This window comes from Lotus japonicus, chromosome 2 (assembly GCF_012489685.1).
Source record: "Lotus japonicus ecotype B-129 chromosome 2, LjGifu_v1.2".
Lineage (NCBI taxonomy): Eukaryota > Viridiplantae > Streptophyta > Magnoliopsida > Fabales > Fabaceae > Lotus > Lotus japonicus.
In genome coordinates, this window is record NC_080042.1 from 80,994,080 (window position 1) to 81,009,684 (window position 15,605).

The window sequence follows — 15,605 nt, forward strand, 5'->3', positions numbered from 1 at the left end:
TATAAGAAAAAATGTATAATATCTCACTGTTAATTGGTGATGTAGCTAACAAAAGGTCATATACCAATGGCTACTTGTCTAATTGGACATCCATGCATATATCTTTGCTCATGTTTGTTGTCCTAAATGCATCAAAAGCAATGTTTTATGAAGGAATGAAGGTGATACCTAAAACAAATTAAATGTTCGTTTGAGTCACTCTTGAGTCTTGACCAAATACTAAGAGTATGTGTTACGCTATGTTTGATACTAAGGTCCCAAAATCAAATCTTTCACGTTTATTATCTAAATCAATGAAATTCATTGGTTTCTATCTTGGAATGGCAAAACGGAAAACCAATGGTTTTTTAAGCCCTCACTAAGTTGCAATATTGTGGCATTGGTTTATTTATTCAGGACATTCCCTTGTCTATAATAGCTTTTAGATTTTGGCTGTGAGTAATTTGCATTCACCCATGTAAAAAAATTACTAAGTAAAATAGAACAAACACTTAAAATGATCTTGAAAAAAAATAACATATTTTATTTTTTTTTAGGAAAACAACACTATAAATTTTCTGAACATTTATCACCTTTTATGTTCTCCATTGTATAAAATAATTATAAAATATAACAAAAAAAAAATTATCAAATAAGTCTTTTCTAAATTTAGGGTGAGGAGATGATGCTCCAGTTCAAGGCAGGAAAAACTGTCAGGTTCAAATAACACTTACAGAAAACTTACATTTATCTCGTCCAAAACGACCAACAAAATACCATAAAGATAAAAGTCACTCAATATTTTAATAAATAAACTTGTAATGGACTAACTTGATAAAAATTATTTTTTTTACTAATTTTTTTTTGAATTAAAAATAACAATTTTTAGGCTCACAATATCACTTTCTGACGTACAAAAAAGCCCATGGGCTTGAAAAATGATCTGAAGCCCAATATGTTAGTAAGTTATTTGGTTGACCACAGTTTTGGGTCAGCATCTTTTTCTTCTTCTTCTTCTTTAATTTTGAATATTAAATCCTAATTAGTGTGAGGTTGAATAAAGTACACCGTATTTCTTTCAAGTTTCAACTCTGTATCGCTCTCTCTTTCGCTCGCGCCCGCCATGGCTATGGCTATGCAAAGTGGAATCGGGATCACCAAGATCCTCGTCATCGCTGGAGCTGGTTACACCGGCACCGTCCTCATCAAACACGGCAAATTATCCGAGTTAATCGGCGAGATCCAGGTCCATATTCCACTTCCTTCACTTTCCCCTTCATCAATTCACCTATTCATTTTTCAATTCCGTTTGCGAGCGAAGAATTGAACAGTTGCAGCGAGAATCTGTTATCAGTTATTGTTTTTTTGATACATCGGAAATATAAATTGCACTCGCCAGTCAGGAATGGATCCCTGGACCCTACCAAACTCATATATCCTCGGCTCATACCACTTGAGCTGTCCTACGGGGCCGTTATCAGTTATTGTTTGTACACTGTGTTGTTTAATTTTATTTTGTTATTGTTGTAGGAGCTGGTGAAGAGGGTGGAGAAGCCTGGGGATGGGGCTGAAGGTGAAGGTGAATATGCTGATGCCATTGCTGCTCAGGTAACATTAACAAACTGCTTCAAACATTTTTGTTTCTTCCTAAATTAACTTTAAAAGAATTTTGAAATTTCTCATGCCGAAATTATTGTTTCATTTTGCACTAGGTGCGTCGTTTGGCTGATGAAATTAACAGGATCGCATCAAGCAGGCAAAGAACAGTAGTCATTGGGGGCTCAGAACAAAGTAGTATGTTATATTCAACTATCTAATGTAGCTGCTTCTTAAGATCATTGCTATGTTTTACTTTTCATGTTTCTTAGTATTTCGCACGATAGGGCGGTCACCAAGTTGATTGTGTTTGCGTTGTAGACGGTTGACCATGTTGGATATGTTGACTACTCCTTTATTTTCTTTTAAGTGTTTGCTCTTTTTTTCAGGTAATTTACAATCTCTTGTGGTTCCAGCTGCTGCCTTTGGTGTTCTGGGTTATGGTTACATGTGGTGGAAGGTATGAAATTTGGATTTTGGACGTTCGTTGTAAAGTTTCATTGGTTTATCGTTTGACATTTTTTAAGGGTTGTTTCACAGTTATCTCATTTAAGGGTTGATTACAAAGAATTCTTATGAATAGTTTAATCCATTTACAATTTCTGATATAATCTGTTTTATCTTTTCCAATATCAGGGCATTTCATTCTCAGATCTTATGTACGTGACTAAACGTAATATGGAAAATGCTGTTGCAGATTTAACAAAAAAGTTGCAGCATGCCTCAGATGTCATTGCTGTAGGTGTCCATTCACAGTATACAATTCAATTTTTATATCTTTATGTTTCTAATTAGACACATACATAAATAAATATATGCAACATTGAAAATTGCACCATCTACCCTTGAACTTGCAGGGTATGAGGCCCTATTGACATATAGATTAGAATTTGATATTCCTTGATCCAATTACTTTAAATATAATGTATCATTGGTTAGTCTGACTCACATGCAGGGTGTTTGACTTTGTATTTTTCTATTGACAAAAAATATTAGTTTCTGATATCATAATTTTTACAATATGATAGAAATAGATTTAGATTACCTAATAAAGGATTGAATAATGTGGGTCTGGGCTTGTTAAACAGGGGCCAATAGTTAAAGGGATGGACCTGAAGTCCTGAACCAAAGGTCTTGTAATGTTGTTAGTTGGTTAGATTGATTGCTACCTGTAACTATCAAAGTAGTTAATAGTTAGTAGTTTGTTACAGTTTCTATATTAGATAGAAAGAAAAGGCTCATTCTGGAAATTGGGATCAGTTTAGGGGAGAGAGTTGAGCCTCTCGAAAGTCTTAACAACTTGTAACTCTTAGCTCTACTTTCCGAAGTCCTGTCGACATTGGGCAGATTGGGACATTGGGGTTCTTCATTTATAAGACATTCAATTTTCTTGTTATTTGCTGGTAGCCTGGTACTTATCAATTGGTATCAGAGCTCCGATCTTGAAGTTGTGGGTACTTGTTCATGAAGATGATTCCAGTAGTTGATGGAAGTGATGCTTATGGGTGGCCCATCAAGGTGGAGCAGCATTGTGTGGCCATGGGAATTGAAGAGAAGAAGTTCTCGGAGGCTGAGATGGCTATGTTTAGTGTTCTTTCATTTGGTGGCATTTTTGGGAAAGAAGAAGCCGGAAAGTAACATGGTGGGAGTTTGTGAAGGCCTTATCGAAGAAATTCCAACAAGAATTGGAACCGTTCATACCATTACCGGCTCAAGATTCAGAGGAGGAAGAAAGCTTTAGAAAGAAAGAAGTTCGGGAGAGTGCAAGAGAGGGTGAACTGGTGGAAGCAAAAGCAGAGATGAAAGCTGATTCTGTTGTTTCAATGGATGAATGTTTTCTCTCAAAGGAGAATCCCTTTGGTGAGATTTCAGGAGTCCCTTTGGTGAGATGGAGGCATCGTCAATGTTGAATTGGGGGCCAAAGAAGAGTGATGCCCAACAATTGCAGAAAACTTGGGGTACTTCAATGGCGGAGATAGAGAAGATGTGCTCGTCCTTGAAGGGGGTGAAGTCTTCGGAGGTGACAAAATGTCTTAGCCAAGCGGCCATCGTTGAAGGCGTTGTGTCTTGGAGTGAGTTTGATGGCCATAGTTGTGAAGATATCCAACAAAAAGGTCAATTGACCTCCTCCAGAACTGTGCAGCTCGCATGGTAGATAATACAGCACCGACAAAGCCAAGAACAAATACCGTCTTACGCACGGCAAAGTTTCAAATGTTATCAAGAAGGATAACCTAGCCACAAAGGCTGAAATTTGGAACGTCCTCAAGAGAGATGATTGAGCCGCTGTCAGAGAGTTCGAGTACGTTCACCTTAGTGGTGATGGGCGTCGTAGATCGTACGGCGGTGGTGAAAAGGAAGCAGGAAGAAACAAGGATAGGACTTCTCCGGGGTTGCAAGGAGGAGGCAAACCCATTTCCACCACTAAAAGCACTAGACATAGAGCCAACCAAGGAGAAAAATGGGCCAGCAGTTGTGACGGAGTGCTCGACGACGAGGAAACCCCCGCTGGAAATGTCCTATTGTGATGCGGATGAGGTGGTCATAGCTACTTAGGACGCGGAGGCTACACTGTTGATCGAGCAACCAGAGCAACTACCTTCGAAACTGTCGCATGGAAAGGGAGGAGGGACGCTAAGCTTGCAAGTAAAACAACCACCGTCAAAATTTCCGGATGAGAAGAGAGGACGATAGGGGAACCAATGAGACACTCACTTGTACTTTTCTCCAACGAGGAAGTTGGATGAGAACTGTGGAGTATTTGTGGGTATATTTTTGTTGCTGCACAACCATTACATTTTGGAGGAGAGAACTAAGGGATTAGGCCCATCAAGCAGATGACGCACAAAGCCACCTGGTCTGGTTGTTGAAGTGGTGGCTAACAGAATCGTGCTAGGAAGTGTGTTGATGGGAAGGTGAAAGTGAGAAGTATGACAAGGAAGGGGTGAGATTGGAAATGCAACAGATTAGTCAACAATTGAGTCCACCTTTTGACTTAATGGACCCAGCTGCTATTGGGAAGGGAGTCTGAAGAATATCAAGACCATCTTACTAAGTGTGACTAGCGGGTTAGTATAGCGTGTCCATCAGGTGAGGTACCTGTGTTTTTTGTCGATTTGTCCACCAACTTTACTAACAAACAATATGGGTTGACATTTTACAAATATGTGGGGTTCAAGGTTGGACAAAGGATTACTTCACTTGCTGTCATGGTTACCTTTATGCTTGCAAACAAACTGATCTTATTGTAGTCATAATAAGGAAGTTGTGGATATCTAGGTAACAGTTAAGGATTTTAGCTGCTTGTTATGGATAGTAAATTAGCAAGGTAGATAAATGAGATCCTGGAGGCAGTTTTTACGTTTCAGTGACAGATTGGTCATCATGCTGCCTTCATTGGGATCCGGGTGGATTTTCAGCTATCACAAGTGGTTCCTATTTCATTTGCAGTAATAGAAATCCAAGTGCAGATTCAGAATTTGAAGAAATATCAGTGGCAGTGTGGTGGATCTGTAGGAGTTTTTCCTATTTTCCTTCCCACTTTGATGGAGCCTTTCTTCCCAGGCTGTCTTAAATTGCTTCTCCTGAAAATTTACATTCAAGGCTTAAGGACGTCATGAGATTAGTCCTTGGGGTGGTTGCTGATTGCTCATCTCATGAAAATGTTGAAGGAAATGTATATCTGTTCATGATGGATGATATTGGCATTGATTATATGGTTTCAATTGGAGAAAAAATAACAGGATTCAAAGACATTGAGTTCCAACTTGCCCAGTTTGGAATTCAGGAGCTTGCTGAAGCAGTATTTGGTAATTGGTTGGGTACTACTGCTATTACACAAAAGGTCTTAAGGACTTGGTTATCGTGTTCAGGAAGTGGACATCACCGCTTTTCCATAAGCTCATGCTCATTGTGTTTCAAACAGTGGGATCCGGGAGGTATTTTCAGACTCAAACTCCAGAAGGTGCTCGGATGCTGATTAAAACTGCCAAGACATTTGGAGCAGCCAACCTACATTCAAGGAGCTTTGCATGTTTCCCACCTTGAGGACAAGGTGGATCTTTTAGGGGCAGGTATTGATAGAAATAGATTTAGATTACCTAACAAAGGATTGAATAATTGTGAGTCTGGGCTTGTTAAACAGTGGGCAATAGTTAAAGGGCTGGAAATATTGTTAGTTGGTTAGATTTATTTAGGTAGAACTGTCAAATTAGTTAACAGTTTGTATTTTGTTACAGTTCCTATATTAGATAGAAAATTAGTTAGAAAGGATTCATTCTAGAAATTGGGATCAGTTTAGGGGAGAGAGTTGAGCCTCTCGAAAGTCTCCACAACTTGCAACTCTTAGCTCTACTTTCCCAAGTCCTGTCTACATTGGGCAGATTGGGAAATTAGGGTTCATCATCAATGATACATTCAATTTTCTTGTTAATTGCTGGTACCTATCAAAGTATGATGTTAAGAGTTGAATGTAATACTTCTAAACTCATACAATATTACAATCACAAAACGACATAAAACAACAGAAAAATTATGATCAAGACATATGATAAGCAGCTGTAAGTGAAGACTTAAAAAACAGGCTCTTCAGAAGTATATATGACTCCCAACATCATGAAAAACTATTTGAATCTGTTCTGACAAAGATTAGGCAATCAGTCACCAAGAGGAAGTAATCTCCAGACCATAACCCCAACCATTCAGTCTTAAGACCCATTTGATGAGTAACTCTTTTAGCACTGGAATAAGAAATGAAATATAGAATAACTGGGGGTCTGCTTGGTTTCTGTTTTCAATTTCAATTACAAAATTTCACTGTTTCCTGTGTACAAATTTGAAAATAGGAAACAGTGAAAGCTAGGTAAGAGTTTTGTAATTAAATCTGATAACAGAAAATGAAAATAGATATCAAACTGACCCTTGCATATCCTAGGGAACTTTGGATAATTTAGATGAAATCTTTCCTATCACAAAATGTTTTTCCGACAAACTATAATAAGCTTTCTACCCAGTTGTACTTGCACCTTCACTTGAGGAGCTTTAACCCCATATTTAACAGACCATTGTTTTTAATAGGGGTAGGGTGTTGGAGATAATTTACTCATATGTTCAACAAATGACCTACTGTTTATTCCAAAATATTTTCCCCAATTTCATTATGCATTTAATTTAAGAGCTTAACGTGAAATTAATATGTATAAATTTCATAATACTCATAGTTGACGCCTCTTGTAATTGCTTCTCATTTCTTTTAATGACAGGATGCTAAGAAGCATTTGACCCAAAGAATTCAAAATTTGGATGATAAAATGCTCAAACAGAATGAGTTGCAGCGGTCAATTAAGGATGAAGTATGTCTTTTGACACATTTTTTATGCTTGCACCTGTACCTATATAATGATATATGCAGTCTAACTGATTTCCAGATCACATAAGTCTGTTAGATACACTTTACATACATGCAATCTTTTGCCTCCACTTAGACACATATTTATGGACGGTAGATTGTGAACTATTAATCATTATCTCTGTGCAGATAACTGGATCAGGTTTCCTTTAGAAGTTATTGTTTTCAAAACTAAGTCTTGATGAATATCTATGTTAGTGAATAAGAGTGGCGGCTGATCTCCATTGGGTTGTTTTGATCTATCTGATCAGTTATAGAGTGGCTTACATGCCATATATACTTAGTCATTATAGTAAATACTTTACAGCTCGTGAATCTTGATTGATAATGGAATATCAAGCTCTCTAAATGGTAGACGAGCTCCATCCTTCTAGTCCTCTGTCTCTCTCACCTCAGGATCAGTAGGTTTTGGTTTTGTTTAATGGTAGTTGAAAATCAAACTTAGGTTTTTTACTATGCAGGCTTTTTACTTAAGTTGAAAATCAAACTCAGTCCTCTATCTCTCTCTTCTCAGTTCTCTCCATTTACTCTTTCTACCTTATAACTTAAGCCCCAGTTAGATTGATTCCCTAAAACAAATTTGGCTTTAGAATTTTAAAATTGGAGCTAACTTTTTTGTATATTTAATTTTCTAATCCTTACAAATCTTCAAATCACAAATATTTATTTTTAATTCTAAATCCTTGAATTTTTAACTTTATAACTTGGAGAGTTTGACTCAATTACTTTAATCAAATTCCTGAAGTTTTTTGTCCACAACTCATTGAGGATTTACACAAAGGTTAGAAATATTCAAGATGTTTTGTTTTGTTAGATGCCTATTGTTTTACAAGTTAGTTAGCTATGCTTGTAAGCTCTTTCAATTCAGTTGTGTTCCGTTCCAGGATAATGTAATTGAAAGTGCAGTGTGGGAGTGCCATATCCACTTCTATTATAATTCATAAACATGATGGAAGGAAATCTAATTTGTGGTTAACATTTTGATACTCCTTAAACAGGTTTCCGGAGTTCGAAGTACTGTAACTAATTTCCGTGATGACTTCGGTAACTTGCGACAAAAAGTGGACACATTGGTATGTTTGATTTCACAAATTGGCTAGTTAATTGTTATCATGACTGTCTTCACAGTATAGAAGTATGAAGAAGGATATCTCGGAGTTTGGCATACCTTAAAATTCCATTTGAATGAAAATATATGTCCAGTTGTTACAAAGTAAATATCTGTATATGCTATCACTATTGTTTGATTCATTCTTACATCGTATAATCATGCCTTTTCAGGAAGGAAGGTTGGCTGTATTGGGTTGGCAGCAGGTAATAAAACTTTTTAAAATTCTCATTAAATTTTGAAAGAAGTATGTAATTGTGTGTCATGAACTTTTTCATTTCCTTCATTTGAAAGTTCTGCACATAATTTTACTCCTTAGTTCCATACGGTATAAAAATTGAAGTGCATTGGCATGGTATGCATGACTCACCTTGGTATGAAAATGTTACTTCTTTTGGTACACCTAAAAAATACTGATTTAATTGTATGGTTTCAGAATTATGCAAATACTGGAATAAACAACATCATCAAGTTCATAGAAACTGGAAAAATCGAGGAAATGCCTGAACTTTTGCTGGTAAGAATCTTATTTCTTGTTTATCAGTTATACTTATGGTCTCTTTTGTTGTTTGGCACCCTCCAATTACTCTTTTGTGAGTTGTGATGGCTGAAGATGCAAATTATATATGGTGTGGACTATCACTCATATTTTGATGAGTGTTATTGACAGTGAGAAACCTGGATGAGCTTTTAGAGTTTGACTTTTGAATTACAATGCATGATAGTTTCTCATTTGTCTGGTGGCTTAAATATTCAGGAGGAGCAACCGGAGCAACTGAAACTTCCTGGGAAACCCCGTAATTTGCTCACATATCCAGGAACTCCAAATCTGGAGGTGTTCTTCTACCTTGTGCTTTATTTTCTCCTTTTACTTTCCTAGTGGGAAATGAGTGACCATCATCCATTAATATGGTTTAAGATGCTATTTATCACTGTAGGCTCTAGTATCCTACTGCTTTTTGTAATTTGAAATTTGTTTCTTATGGTATGTGCTTAATGATCTTGTTTTTACTTGCAGGGTCTTAAAGACTTAGCGAAATCGTTGCAGAACCCTAAGCTAGAGAAGCATCAAGGGCCTTTGTTCAGGTTTGAATTAACTCAATTATTTGTTCTTTGAGTCTTTTTCTCAATGTGGGCGCATGCATTGCATTGTTGGCATTCTCACTCACACTTTTATAACCTTCCAGGCCCAAGGTAACCTTATTTTCTATACCTTAGGGAGGACTGGAGTGATTATTACTTTAATTACCCCCTGACATTAATATCTGACTGCTTGAATGTTGCTTGGCTAATGTAACCTCTGAAAACATAATGTAGAGTCGGGTAAAAAGCCTTGTATTGTATGAGGGATTGTTGTTTTGTTAAGTCAAGTTTATTTAGACGAGTGCAACACGCATAAACCAGAGATTACAAACATTTAATGTTTATCATTGGACTAAGTTGACAGTTTGTAACCAAATCCCATTTAAAGAAACAAAACAACTAATGGACTGCCTCATAGATACTGCCAATTTTTTTTTTTCAAAAGGAAAAATATATTTGAGCCTGGCAATTGGGGATGGGAATCTATTAGGCCAGATCAGATTTTGCGTAAATAGACATTGCCTTCTTAAAAAGTCTAAGGTCCAAGTCTGACCGTTATTTGTTATAGGTTTTCTTAAACCTGATATGGTCTTCTTGAAAGCCAAGTCTGACATTGTAGTATATTTAAAGGTTTGTTTCATAATATGACCTTGGAGTTGGTCAACAAACCTATCTCTAACATATACGATAACAAACCTATCTATAAACATGAAAACAAGATTATAGGTTAATAGGTAGGGATCGAAATAGGTTACGTTGTGTTGGGTTTCCTAGTGCTTGAAAACCTAGTTAAAATCTTATAAGAACCAAAATATATCATGTTGGATCTAAACATGTGCATAAAGCGTCGCTAGTTTCACCAAATGAGGCTTCTAAGAGGATATTTCCTTTGCTAACTTGAAACTTGATCTAAGAGCCCAAAATAGAGTTGAAGGCGAATTCTCATCTGTCTAGTACTGTTTTCTTCAGTTTATCGCGAAAACAGCCATATCTTAGGAACTTGTGTTAACCCTCGTATGATCTTACTGGTCGTTGTTTCCTTTCCTGTACCTTTGACTACTCTATATGCTTGCATGATTTTGACTCGATCATTCTTTTTTGTAGGACCACTTCAACCAGGTGTTAAGGACAAGGTCTTAAATGATTATTACCTAGCTTTTAAGCGTTCTTTCTTCATTTGATCAGCAGTAACTTTTTGGCTCACTTGTTAATAAGTCATTACATAGCTGTTGTTATTTTTTTATAACAATCCTAATATTACACAGTATAAATAGATTGAACCCTATATATACATAGTTAGTTTATTGTGATTCTATGTTTTAAATAAAATTTTAACATCAAGAGGTTTGATGGATTGATCCGGCCTAAAGCAGTTGCTCTTGGGTGTGGAATTTGATTATTGTTTTTTCCAAAATGGTGATTACGTTTTACTCCTAATATGAGATGGATGTGGCATCATAAATCATTGATTTATGACCAACAACGTCCGCTTTAACTCTAGTCCTTTTGTTGTTTTGTTAAGCGCTTTGAGGTTTGAAACTTGGTTTGAGTCGCGCAATCAGCTATTTAACTTGTGAAGCTTCTTGTTTCTGCGTCTAATTTTATAAGGTAGCTAATTCCAGTGGACAACCGGATCATTTTTTTTTTTTCAAAAAGTAACAGATAATATATAAAATTAAAGTCGAGAAATAGGTCCTCTCAATAAAGGATGATACAATGATGTTACGTAAAAGGAAAGAAATAAAAAATGAACTAAAGAAACAAACGTTATGGCAAGGATCATTTTAAGGTACAAATATGGTTTATAATTTCAGGGAATATGCAAATTCATGATTTAGTTAGAATGAACTACGATTAACTGGTTGAAAAATGCATTTGAGAACGGTCTACAAATAATTGATGGCTTAGCTCAAAACTGATGATATGATAGAGAAAAATGGTTGATTGGTTGTTGTTTACATTCAAAGTGTATGTTAAATAGTTAATTCAGGAACTGAATGGAATTTAACACAATGATTGTTTATATTTTCACTGGAATGGAACATGGGTAATTAGGCTCCCGTTATTATTATCATCAGTTTTCTTTACAACTCTGGCCAAAGGTTAAGAGAACCTGAAATTTTCAAATACATTCCCACTGTACTTGCTCTGTTCATGAGACTATGACTATGGTCTATGAATGTGTTGTTTACAGTCTCATGAACATAATCGAAAACACCTTTAAGCAGATTCTTCCGACAGGGATTTAGTCACCAACATACTCCTCGCTAGAAACAAAAACTTCTGCACATACATTGTTTTTAACCAGAGCATCCATCTCTATGTTTGAGTTTCCATTTGACGTACCAATGCTATCCAAAGTAGTACTATTCTCAGGCAAATAACACATTTTAAATTTGTCCCAACAAAATATCCACAGTCATGAGGAGCATCACTTATATCATAGATTTAAAGAAACGAATGGTTTGGATTCATTAGCCCCGCCCCACCCTCAATATTTACATTTGTTTTATCCGATTTTTCAACATTGTCTAAAACAGATTTAGGAGAAGTATTCATTATACTCGGATTCAAGTATGATTTTAGGAATTCTAAGACACTTGAAAACCATGGGGTTCCCTGTCGTGCATAAAACAATATGTATGCACCTTCAGACAACACAGAATTCACTGACACCTTAGTAACTTGAAAAGCTTGTCGATAATTCAATGTTCAATTTTAAAAAGAAAGAATACTTAATAAAACAATTATTAAATAATTAAAAAAATAGGTAAAAACCATATGAAAACAAAACAATATAAAAGTTATGACACTTGCATGAAACCAGTAATATAAATATTTTCAACCAATTGGAAATGAAACAACCTAGCGCAAAACTTAAGAAATAACATTAACAAAATCTAGGAGGAATTTACAAAAGCAATACCATATGAGTAGAAACAAAGACCAACTTAAGTATTATTACTTTCAATATTAATTTACATTAGTATTCAACAAGCAGAACTTCAACTGTTAAAAAAACTGATGGGATAAAATCACATGTAATATTGTCGCCATAAGGTAAAAAAATTAGATTTCTGACTAAGATACCCACCGCCAACAGAAATAACTAATATAATCGCCACATATGTGTTTGTATTAAGGTGTAAACGACTGGCTATAATATGCGCTCTATTTTTACTAGCAAAGATCAAACCTCAACCTCATGATTAAGAAAGAAGTACGGTAACCACCACACCACACCTTATTCTAACACTTCATTTTTCTCCCTAACACTTCCTACCTATTATATCAAATCATATATCATATCAAATAATTTTGTCCCTTATCCTCATTTACATTACTCGCTCAGCTTGATATCTACACTCATCCTGTGACTACCGAAACTTTTCCATATTTTTACTAACCACATCAAAGAAACTTGCATAAATGTTTTATAACACCAAGTCCCTAATTAAACACATCAATTACAAAGCTATATATGCTTGGGCACAGTGTTGGTTTTTCCTATGTTTCTGCTGGCGCCGAGCTATTTGGAACTTGGATATATTATATTGATCTGGTGGCTTTGATTTGGTAAGAGCTGATTATTCAGAAGGAGTAATGCAGGATGGGAGGAAATACAAAGAATTAAAGCTTGCAATTCAAATATATATCAGCCGCAGGAAAGTCTTAACCACAGTAACTTAAATCTGGGCACATCTTTCTCTTTAATTTCACTTTGGGCTAAAATCTTGTTGGTAAATGTTACAAAGCTACTATTCCAAATGTAACAAAAAAAAAACTCTTAATCAAATTAAAGCTAAATGTCTCGCTACTAATTAAACCTAGTTCATCTAATTACTTCCATATACTAGCTATACTAAGAATAAAATAATCTACAATCTTCTATCTTAAAGCACATATAGGATTTTAACTTTAAGAAAATAAAAAGAAACAATAGAATAGAGGAGTAAGAAACTCAAGTATTTTCTGCAGTGCTACGTGAAGAGCAACCAAACACAGTTTGACTCTGTACATAACCACAATTACTACAAGGTGCAGCAGCAGCTGCAGCTGAAGGAGCAGCCATATCCTTGTAACTGGAACAACTCTTAGTGCAGTTACGCCCTCCTCTAACAACTTTCAACGCCGCGTGCTCCGGCAACCTCAACGTGTACTTATCATCTTGTTCTCCGGCTCCTCCTCTTATCATAACCACCGAATGCCCGGTAGAGTGTGACCGTGGAAACAACCTCTCATCATTATCATCACCACCATGATGATGATCTCCTTCACCTTCTTTCACCTCAATGCACACATCATCACCAGTACCTCTTCTCTCTTCTACAACATTGTCATTATGATCGTCCTCCAACACAACCTCCTGAAGTTTTGGTGACGCTAAGTTGGCCGGTGAGTCGAGATCCACGCGACAAACGGGACACGTCTTGTGAGACCGGAGCCAGAGATCAATGCAGTCCTGGTGGAACACATGGCAGCAGGCGGTGAGGAGGCGGAGGAGACTGTCGTCCTCGAATTCCAGCAAACAGATGGCGCATTCGAGGCTGTAATTCTTCCCCTTGCGGAGGTTCTTGACGGAGGCGTAGAGAAAAGTGGGGAACGTTTGCAGGAGAGAAGGGTCGAGGCCTCTGTAATTAGGAGACGATGATGAGGCGTTGTTGTTGTTGCGGGAGAGGCGGACGAGGGTGGTGCCGGAGGCTGATTGTTGGAAGGCCCACGTGTGTATGACGCTGAGGAAACAACACCGGCAGGAGTAGAGGATGCCGAAGCCGACGAAGCAGACCACCACCGCGAGAAGGGCGAAGGCGACTAGCGCCGGGAGAGTGGTGTAGGAGGAGGTAACTACGGGTGGCGGTCGTGGAGTTTCAAAATTCTCTGCTTTTGGGGAAGACATAGCAAAAGATGATGAAGAATATGAATGGATATATGTTGCTTGCTACACAAGCTAGGTGGTTTGAGAAAGAGCTTTGTTATGGTGGAGGTTTCATGGATGAGAGAAGTTTAAGCACAAAACAAAACGTAGCTAGTGTTGTTGGCGAATGATGGAAGCAAAATAGGGAAAGTAACGATGAGAGTTAAAGTGGTGAGGTTTTAATTTCTTTCTTTTTCTGTCTTTTATTCTTGTTTTTTTTTTCAGATTTTTTTAAGAATGTGTTATGCGAGAATATACTACTAGATGTTAGGCCTCAGTTACGCGGGATTTTGGTATTGAACGAGTCTTCATGAGAGGAATGAGGGCTCATGTCCGGACACTATCGAGAATGAATCTGAATCAGTGAAAGTGTAGACGCGTACCATTGTGTGTATGTAAATCTATGTCTTTTTTTTTTTAACAGGTAAATCTATGTCTTAAATTGTATATTATTAACGAATATTAATATTGATTAACTGTTGGAGGCAAATATTTATATTTATTTAGCAGCATTTATTAATTAATGGTTTTTTTTTTACAAAGGTTAACGGGTTGATTCATTCCATAGCCAGGTCCAGCAATATTGATATATGAGTTTCAAAAAAAATGTAATATTGAACCAACAATGACTCTTTATTCGGGCTGGGGGCCCGTCTGGTTTCTAATGTTTTGTCATATAGGACTGCCACTATTGGGCTTCCTCCTTTACGCGGATCTGGGATAGGCAGTTCAGTGGAGGAGCTTTATGATATGATGAATTTTCTTATCATTGATCACCATTCACCAATAATATAATATTTACATGAAATGAATTTGGAAGTCAACAAATCATTCAAATTTCAAGCCACCTATTCTTTCTATTTTCTTTCCTTTTCCTTTTTCTTTTTAAAGTTCAAGCCAAGACTAGTGCTGTTGCTGCGTTTAAGGGGGGGAAGAACTGAAATATAAAATAGTCAAATCATCCCCAAGTGTGGCCTTCTCCTAATGGTAAGTGTCATATCTGAGTACTATTTTCACCACTGAAAACTGAAAAGATCCCCCACAAGATGAAGAGCACAATCTTACATGTTTTCTTTTAACTCTCCATCACTAATTAAAGAATAATAATCATTCAAATCATAAGTCAAAGGATTTAACAAGATGCATGCATTGAGGATAAATTCCAATCCTGATACAAGTGTATCTAGGATTTATTTTTAGCTAAAATAAAATAATAATAAATCTGCATAGTATTTTGGTATCCAGAATAATACTCCTACTAATAAGGAAAAGATTCTATATAGATTTATCCAAAAATACACATATAGTTGTTTAAAATTTAAAATTCTTAAGAAATCGTCACTCTGTCTCAGCTCCCTTAGGCTTCGTTTGGATTGATGGAGGAGGAGGGAGTGGAGTGGAAGAGAGGGGAGGGAGGGATAGGTCCATTGTTTGGTTTATTTAAAATTGGATGGAGTGAAATGGAACCTGATGGTACACATTCCATCAGATACCACTACTTTCCCTCATTTTTCCTC

The 15,605-nt window shown here is 36.6% G+C and overlaps 2 protein-coding genes across 2 annotated transcripts; one reads left to right on the plus strand and one right to left on the minus strand.

Annotated features, from left to right (window-relative positions):
* The first annotated feature begins 1,021 nt into the window (after window positions 1-1,021).
* On the plus strand, window positions 1,022-10,587 carry LOC130740149 (uncharacterized). Its single transcript, XM_057592657.1, has 12 exons — window positions 1,022-1,225; window positions 1,510-1,587; window positions 1,692-1,773; window positions 1,965-2,035; window positions 2,212-2,313; window positions 6,837-6,926; window positions 7,981-8,055; window positions 8,264-8,296; window positions 8,527-8,607; window positions 8,848-8,925; window positions 9,109-9,176; window positions 10,278-10,587. Exons 1-12 carry the CDS (start codon window positions 1,103-1,105, stop codon window positions 10,297-10,299), a joined length of 903 nt encoding a protein of 300 aa, XP_057448640.1. The 5' UTR covers window positions 1,022-1,102; the 3' UTR covers window positions 10,300-10,587.
* A 2,542-nt stretch (window positions 10,588-13,129) lies between these two features.
* On the minus strand, window positions 13,130-14,694 carry LOC130735761 (RING-H2 finger protein ATL29-like). The gene has a single exon (XM_057587658.1). It carries the CDS (start codon window positions 14,068-14,070, stop codon window positions 13,135-13,137), a length of 936 nt encoding a protein of 311 aa, XP_057443641.1. The 5' UTR covers window positions 14,071-14,694; the 3' UTR covers window positions 13,130-13,134.
* Between the last annotated feature and the right edge of the window lie 911 nt (window positions 14,695-15,605).